Source organism: Myxocyprinus asiaticus, chromosome 7 (assembly GCF_019703515.2).
Source record: "Myxocyprinus asiaticus isolate MX2 ecotype Aquarium Trade chromosome 7, UBuf_Myxa_2, whole genome shotgun sequence".
Taxonomy (NCBI): Eukaryota; Metazoa; Chordata; class Actinopteri; order Cypriniformes; family Catostomidae; genus Myxocyprinus; species Myxocyprinus asiaticus.
This window is the reverse complement of record NC_059350.1, coordinates 10,887,137-10,896,557: the sequence shown is the minus strand read 5'-3', so window position 1 is coordinate 10,896,557 and position 9,421 is coordinate 10,887,137. Positions and strand designations below refer to the sequence as shown.

At 32.9% G+C, this 9,421-nt stretch overlaps 1 protein-coding gene across 1 annotated transcript; it reads right to left on the bottom strand.

The window, feature by feature from the left end:
• Positions 1 to 1,484: 1,484 nt before the first annotated feature.
• LOC127443615 (uncharacterized) lies at positions 1,485 to 8,213 on the bottom strand. Its single transcript, XM_051702309.1, has 12 exons — positions 8,110 to 8,213; positions 7,474 to 7,533; positions 6,001 to 6,155; positions 5,590 to 5,648; positions 5,216 to 5,364; positions 4,663 to 4,841; positions 4,185 to 4,246; positions 3,808 to 3,965; positions 3,374 to 3,501; positions 2,974 to 3,035; positions 2,672 to 2,838; positions 1,485 to 2,542 (listed from the first exon to the last, which is right to left on the bottom strand). Exons 2-12 carry the CDS (start codon positions 7,511 to 7,513, stop codon positions 2,454 to 2,456), a joined length of 1,248 nt encoding a protein of 415 aa, XP_051558269.1. The 5' UTR covers positions 7,514 to 7,533; positions 8,110 to 8,213; the 3' UTR covers positions 1,485 to 2,453.
• Positions 8,214 to 9,421: the final 1,208 nt, after the last annotated feature.

Genomic DNA, 9,421 nt, shown 5'->3' with positions numbered 1-9,421 from the left:
TTATGATTATATATAAATCATACAGTATATGGATATACTGTGAGGATATATACAGGGTAATGTACAGATTTGCTATTTGGGAAGAAAACTGGTACTTTAATTCACCAACATGTCATTCAACTGATCACAAAGTATAGTCAGGACATTACTGATGTAAAAAACAGCACCATCACTATTTGAAAAAAGTAATTTTTGAGCAAATCTAGACAGGCTCCATTTCCAACAGCCATAACTCCAACACCTTATCCTTGATTAATCATGCTAAATTGCTAATTTGGTACTAGAAAATCACTTGCCATTATATCAAACACAGCTGAAAGCTGTTTGGTTTGTTAAATGAAGCTTAACATTGTCTTTGTGTTTGTTTTTGAGTTGCCACAGTATGCAATAGACTGGCATGTCTTAAGGTCAATATTAGGTCAAAAATGGCAAATAAAGAAACAGCTTTCTCTAGAAACTCATCAGTCAATCATTGTTTTGAGGAATGAAGGCTATACAATGCTTGAAATTGCCAAAAAACTAAAGATTTCATACAAAGGTGTACACTACACTCTTCAAAGACAAAGGACGACTGACTCTAACAAGGACTGAAAGAGATGTGGAAGGCCAGATGTACAACTAAACAAGAGGATAAGTACATCAAAGTCTCTAGTTTGAGAAACAGACACCTCACATGTCCTCAGCTGATAGCATCATTGAATTCTACCCGCTCCACACTAGTTTCATGTACAACAGTAAAGAGAAGACTCAGAGGTGCAGGCCTTATGGGAAGAATTACAAAGAAAAAGCTACTTTTGAAACAGAAAAACAAAAAGAAAATTTTAGAGTGGGCAAAGAAACACAGACATTGGACAACAGATAATTGGAAAAGAGTGTTATGGATCTTAACCCCATTGAGCTTTTGTGGGAACAGTTAGACTGTAAGGTGCGTGAGAAGTGCCCGACAAAACAGCCACATCTATGGCAAGTGCTACAGGAAGTGTGAGGTGAAATGTCACCTGAGTATCTGTACAAACTGACAGTTAGAATGCCAAGGGTCTGCAAAGCTGTCATTGCTGCATGTGGATGAAGTATTACCTGATCTTTGAAGTAGTTTAAGAAGTTCTGAAAAAATTTTTCAAATTGTAATAGTAATTTTTCACATTATTAATGTCCTGACTATACATTATGATCAGTTGAATGCCACTTTGGTGAATAAAAGTACTAATTTTTTTCCATAAGAGCAAAATCTGTACATAATTCCAAGATTTTGGCCACTTGTGTGTGTGTGTGTGTGTGTGTGTGTGTGTGTGTGTGTGTGTGTGTGTGTGTGTCTATATATATATATATATCAGCTGTATCAGAAGATTAAAAATGGTTAAAGCTAGAATAAAGTAAAAATCTAGTTTTAAAATAATCAAGGCATGTTTTCTACGTGTTTTTTCACAGTTTCCACACATGTAAATGTTTCCATACATTTTTCACTAAATGAACACAAGGAAACATGATATTTAACTGTATTTATTTACATAAACCAATATAACAATACATAGTAATACACAGCAATATTTACCTATGTAAAGTTTTCAATGCCTGCAAACCCCATATGGTGTTGTGTCATAGTGGGACTGCATTTGCAGACCACAATGTCTGGCTAAATTTGAAATCGTACATTACTACTGTACTACAATTATATACAGTAGATATAGCAGAAATAGCAGTAGTAGTAAGTTAGTATGCAATTCCATATTTTGGTCTATGTGTTCCAAGGTAGTTTCATGTGGGGTTCACAGGTGGTGTCATAGATAGTTGGAGGGGGTGTTGTTAAAGCAAGTTTGGCTATTCCCCGCTCATGCCATCATGACGTCAAAAGACAAGAAAAGTTGTGTGGCAAGTTATTTCATTTTGATTAGAGAATATGAACATGAACATGAACATTTTCTTCCTTTTGAGTAGCCTGTATGGGTGAATAGTTCACATTAAGACCAGAAATGTGCCTAAAGAAAATAAGTAGGGTCAATTTTGACTTCACATTGACTTACAGATAGATTTTTCAATCCATTTTCAAAAGAACAAAACATAGCCAGTTCTAAATAGTAAAATTATTCATCTTTGCATATAATATTTATTTGTACCATATGGCATGGATTAATGTTCAGATTTGGTTTAACTGTATAAACCCATCCTCATTACTTCTCCAGCTCAGTGTACACATGTACTTTTTGTCAAGTAGCGCACAAAATACAATAAATCAGACATGCTATTAATTTCACCTGGCTCTGAATATGGCAAGAAAGAACAGTAAACGTTACAACTCGACAACTCGACTTGACATGGTTTGTTTTGCTTTGTGATTTGTTGATTCAAAATGCAAACTGAAAGATCAAAGAAAGCATTATCATTTTGTATTAATATGTTTTGATGGATAAATGTAGTAGTGCAATTTAGTTTGTTTGCTCATGTGAATGTGATGCTTAGAGGTGCATCACAGCTGACAACAGAAGTGATGCTAGAGTCATCCACAAAGCTGTCAGCATACTAGCCAAGACTGGAGACCGGGAAGCTGTATAAAAACAAAGAAATATCCATTATTATGACTTGTCATAATAATACATTTTCAGTGCTGCTGAATCATATTTTTAAGAAATTGTAAATCATTGCATAAAAAATATATGTGTAAATGTATACTAACAAGTGTTCCCTGAGGAGTCTGTAACTTTGATGGAATTTGGATCAATTGAGAAAGTGAAATTTCCATTTGTAACTGCGTCACGAAGCGTTATTGCCACATCTTTCGCTGAAGGGATAGTGCCATTTTTGTCAAATTCAAGGGTACCATCTGTCACAATAGAGCCACTCCTGAGAAGGCACAATCATGTTGAAACATAGTAAAAAAAATAAATTAAAAAAAATAAGATAATGGAATGAACATTTGAATGTTTTAAGATGAAATTTAAACAAAGTGGTTGGTTATTTTTAGAATTCACTGTTTACCTGAATTGCCGAATAAACATACGAATGAAGTTCAGAAAGCGCTTCTTGTAAACTTTCAAAACCTACAATAGATTGACAAACAAACAGTTCAAAACATACTTCCATGCTTTTTTATAACTGTTTATGTCTGTTCCTTACGGTTTTCCTCATGATTTTTAATTTATGGACAAATTATGTTGCAAAAACTGATTTGTTTTTACGACTGGGAAAATAGGCATTTAGTCCAAGCAGACTAAAACAAGGTCTTAGCAAACTGTTCATCATAAACATCTAGAAATATTATAATTTTATAACACCAATTGTATATGTTTTTAATGTTGACAGTTCACAACATTAGCTATTGCAGAGTATTAAAATATCAGTATAAGTCTAACCATTCTCGATTGGTCAAAAATATTACCTGATTGGTGATGTTCGTTGCTAGCTGTATGGTTTCAGGAGCGCTCAGATTGGAGTAGACTGCATTGAATGTTTCAATAATTTTAAAAGTTACGGTGAACTGTGTAGGAGGTTCAGCTGTGGTCACGACTGGTAAGGACAAAAACTTTGATTAACATAACAGAGATACCTTGTATCACGTCTCTTTATATATTAATAATTAATTTATGGTTAAATTACAGATACAAATACCCAGTATATTTGTTAATTGTATCATAAGCTCCTTATAACAGTGTATAATATATTTTTGTATTTTGTTGCATGCAACTTTGATTTGACATGCATTTAGAGGGGTTTTGCTAGTCCATAAAAGTGAAATAAACCTGCCAGGACAGTTGCTGTCTGTGGGGGAAAAAACTAAGTTACAGTACATCTGCAAGCACATACTGACCATACCTGTGGGATCTGTAACATTGACAGAATTTGGATCAATTTGGATGGTGACATTTCCATTTGCAACTGCATCACGTAGAGTTTGTGCCACTTCTGACACATTAGGGCTAGTGCCATTTTTGTCAAATTCAAGGACAGCATCTGTCACAATAGATCCGCTCCTGAGAAAGCACAATCAATTTGAAACACAAAAGAGCAACAGAATAAACAAATGAATCATCTGTTGAGTTGACTTATAAAATGACCATCCAACAAACCAACCAACCATTCAATACAGTAAACAGTCAACCAATCAATTTAAAATCCATGCATAAAATCAATCTGTAATGATGAAAGGTAAACAATGTTTGCTCATTTTTACAACTGTATGCACTGTTTACCTGAATTGCCAAATAAACATGCGAAAGAAGCTTGGGAAACGTCTCTTGTAAACTGAAGAAATCTATAAAAGATTAATCAATAAAAAGTTTAAAATGGATTTTTATGCTTTTCTATAGGTGTATGGGTGTATATGTATATATATATATATATATATATATATATATATATATATATATATATATATATAATAATTTTCATTTCTTTTTCAGATTGGACTAATTATTTTAAAATCGATCAAATGCTGCAAAATCTGATTTGGCTTTGTTACTGGGAAAATAGGCATTTAGTCAAAGCAGAATAAAGCAAGGTCTTAGCAAACTATTCATCCTAAACATGTAGAAATCTTATAATTGTATAACACCAATTGTATCTGCTTTTAATGATGACAATCCACAACATAAGCTGCATTCACGGCTATTGCAGAGTATTAAAATATCAGTACAAGTCTAACCATTCTCCATTGGTCAAAAGTAATACCTGATCGGTGATGTTCTTTGCCAGCAGATTGGTTTCAGGATGGCTCAAATTGGAGTAGATCGCTTTGAAGTCTTGATTAATGCTGAAACTTATATTTAACTTTACAACAGCTGCAGGAGATGTGCTGTTGACAGTGGTGGTTGTGGTTGTGGTTGTAGTTGTCACACTGGGTGCTTTCACTTTTCCCAAGGAAAATGGAACATTGTGAGTGATACTAATCCTTATATTTATTTCACATTACACATAAAAATCACAATATTAACCACAAATATAGAATTTAGCAGCTCCAAAAAGACTAAGTGATATGTGTCAACAAATAAGTTACAGTGTGTAAAGAGCTCCTAGCTCTCTTTAACAGGTGTGATACGATACGTTTTCAGAGGCAAGCAATTTGTCTGTTCACACTGAACTCGAAACCATTGTGCAACAAAGCACAATCACAGCCATCAGAAAATATTTGATGTTTCATGTACAGTATATATTTTGAGGCAGAGTACAAATGCAAGCAGATCAGAAATTTCATTAAATGATTACAAAAAAATTGCATACTGACCAGATTCAGTAACATTGATGGAATTTGTAATGATTTTGAGAAAATTCCCATTTCCAACTCTGTCAACAAGGGTTTGTCTCAGGACTGTGGCATTAGGACGAGTGCCATTGGAAAATTGAAGAATGCTATCTGTCACAATGGAGCCATTCCTGAGAAGGCACAACCATTTTAAAACAGGCAAATAATGAAAGAAAGAACAACTGAATGAACAAATAGAACAACTGGTCGGTTAACTTACAAAGTGACTTACCAACAAATTTAGTAAACGATTAACCAACCAATATATTAACCAATAAAACATGTTTACATTAGTTTTATCATGAAGTAAATTTAAGTGCATTTGTTAGTTTTTATGATTTTATGCAATGATTTACCTGAATTGCTGAATAAGCATCTGTAGAAAGTTTGTGATATTCTGGAAGAGTGGATTAATCTAGATAGATAAAGAGATTAAGACAGATATTCATATTGCTCTATAGCCACAAATATATTTAATTATGGATTTTTACTTCCTTTTTTTTTAAGACAAGACAAATGATCAAATCTTGCATTGTCATCTTTTGATGCAAACAACTGTTTATCTTTAAGACTGGAAAAATAGTCATTTAAGTAAAAAAGTTTTGGCAAACTGCACATCCTAAACATGTAGATTGTAAATATATGACCCCAATTTGATCTGTTAATATTTTATACAAATTGTTATTGTAATGCTTCAAATTCATACTGCAATGAAGCATTAATATTTAATCCAACAATCCCAGTCCCTCACCGGAAGAAAACATTACCTGAGATGTGATGTTTTGTTTCAGATGGATGGCTGCATCAGTGCTCATATTGGAGTAGTCAGGAATGAAAGTGTCATTAATGGAGAAACTTAAATTAAACTCAAAGACTGTTGCATTTGTGTCATTTGCTGCATTTCCAGGCACAGGTAGGATTCCTGTTCAGGGTGAAATTAGAGAAAATGGGATACAGTAAATTCCCTATAATAATTAATAATAATAATTGAGACCATTATTTCAATGCACACTGAAACAGACCCAAAATAGAGAGAATATTGCCAAAGATTAACCATGCTTTTAAAGTTAGTATTTAGTATGGTATTGGTATTTTGGCAAGATAGCAATCCAGCTGCAGATCCCTCAGTTGGAACATTACATTTTATGGTCTAATTTTTTTTTTCTTCTGGTCAAAATGTCATGTTGATATTACTGAAGACAATTAAGATATTAAGTGATAAATAATGGTGTTTGGTAGATTATTTTTCCAAACATTGCTGTTTAGGCTGAGTGAAATTGTCTCCTCCCTACAACTTGAAGGAATTGTTTTCCAAAGTTGTCCAATAGGAAAACATCAGTCAGAGTCATATTGCGACAATAAGTACACATGCTCCAAGCATGTTCTTCAATATAAGAAACGTGTAGTAGTATTGATGTGATATTAAATATGAGGTAAAGTAAATTTGTTATCATTTAATTATTATTTTTTTTTTTAGATTACTCTGATTCTGAAGATCAATCCAAAACTGCTGGATTCTATCCATTCCTTACCAAGCAGTTTGGACTGCACAGCTACCATCTTGACAGACTAAAATGATATCTAATCTGTAATTATGATAACAGAAATACAGCAATCATAACTGACTGAAGATTGGCATGGCATTTATATGGCTTGTCATGCTATAATTATTATAATTAATTATAATTTTCTTTATTTATCACACATATACAGTGAAATTCTTCTTTTTCACATATCCCAGCTAGGCTGAACCCCCAACCTTCTGATCAGTAACCCAGAGCCTTAACCGCTGAGCTACCACTGCCCTCTGTGGAGGGAGGAGAACCTTCCAGAAGAACAACCATCTCTGCAGCACTCCACCAATCAGGCCTGTATGGTAGAGTGGCCAGACGGAAGCCACTCCTCAGTAAAAGGCACATGACAGCCCGCCTGGAGTTTGCCAAAAGGCACCTGAAGGACTCTCAGACCATGAGAAACAAAGATTGAACTCTTTGGCCTGAATGGCAAGCGTCATGCTAGTCCTCTAAACTAAATTTTAAGAGTCTTATTTAAGATAACCGAACAACTGAACAATGATTCTTGAAATAAAAAGGAATTTGCTATATTTCCTCTTCACTAACTATTGTTGTTGTTGTTGTTATTTTTTTTTTTTAAATTGTTTTTAACTTTATGATTTCTAAATTCCATCCTTAATTTTAAAGAGTGATTTGGGACAAGTATGACTACTCTAAGCTCCTTACCGATTAGACACAGAACACCTAGTACAATTCTCCACTCCATTGCTTCTTTTGGCAATATCCCTAAAAAGTGAAAATAAAGCATATTAGTAATACGTTAAACACAATTCATGCTAAAAAATTTTTTTTTAAAAAATCCACATAGGTGTTGAGTTTATTAACATGATGGAAAAAGAACAGGCAACAGGCAACAAACAAATACAGTTTTATATATATATATATATATATATATATATATATATATATATATATATATATCAAATAATTACCAGTTTAGTAAATAAACATACACCTCTGAAGTGCATCAAAATTGACATATTGTAAAAAAATAAGTAGTAAAAAAAGCTTTTTACATAATATATATATATATATATATATATATATATATATATATATATATATATATATATATATATATATATATATATATTACTATTATTACATAATAGTTTTGTTTTGCATGAATAATTGAGTAAGTATTTGGGTGAATAACATTTCAATAGTTATATTGGGAGCATCAGAGCTTATATCACATTCAGTGGATATCAAGAATATACCTAATCAAAACACATACAATAAAAAAATAAAAGAAATAAATAAATAAAATAAAACAAACAAAAAACAATTAGTTCTACTTACTTTTTGATTATCTTTTCAGGAAAAAGTACACAATCCAAGGTTATTCCAAATAGCAACCTTTTGATGTTGATGAAGTTACTGTTATTAGTTAAATGGTCACCTCTAAATGAACACAGCAAACAGAGGTGATATTTAAAGTGAGAAACTTTTTTTTTTACATTGTTGAGAATGGACCAATAGGAATTCAGCTGTGAGTTTGCTGTCAAACTGGAGGAACAGCTGTATCAAAATAATAGCTTTGTTTCCTGGTACATGATGACTTGTGTATTGACATATATAAGTGATGATAACCAAAGGGCAAAACCTGTACACATATTTTATATTCTGTTTAAGCCATCAAAAGGAAACTCATTTACTTGACTAGAATAACTAATACATTGAAGAACTCATACATTTATATCATATACATTCTTGATGAAATGGATTACTGAGATGCAATGAAATGCGCCCCTTATCATTATTATTAGCCAGCTAGAAGCATGAGAATTAGCTGTCTTTTTTCTCGACAGATTAATAAATATTTAGAGTTTTCATAAGGTTAGAGTTAGGGTTTGGGTTAGGGTTACATACAATAAAAAATATATTACATATGAGGCTTCCTTGATTTTCTCTAGATTGATTCAACAATTTTATTCTGTATATATCCTTTTTTGTACAAAAACGTAGGACTAAGTCATGAGAACAGTGTGGGAAACATGAGTCACTAAACTGTCTTGGAATTTAAAGGTGCAAGCTGCCAATCAAGTGTAGAAAAAAAAATTAGCAGCTGTGAAAAAAATTATTTACTGGCATTTCCAGCAAACCTAGTTCCTTATAACTCAAAGGCTTTCTCCTAAAACCAAACTAGCACAGGCAGCATGGCAAAGTTTCCTCACTGGCAGAAAAAAATAATAATAATTACTTTTTGAAAAGGGGTCTTTATCTGTACATCATTTAAAAATGGAATCCTAAAAAAATGTGGACTGTTGTTTCTTTTAAGAGCACCTATTATGGTTTTTCATGTAGTGTGTTATATAGCTGTTTGTGAATGTAAAAAACTCTGCAAAATTTCAAAAATCAAAGTGCACGACAAATGGAGTTATTGACTCCCAAAAGAAAGAACCGATTCTGAACATCGGAAACGAATTGTTAGTAATTCCAGACTTACTTCCTGTACTAACCTACTAATTTGGTAACAAAAAAACCAACCTCTTGTCTTCATTGGCTGCTCGCGAACAGCTTTGACCCGCCCTCAAACACTACACTAAGTGGTAGACCAATAACAACAGACTGGAACATCTGACCAATCAGAGCAGAGTAAGCTCTCTGAAAG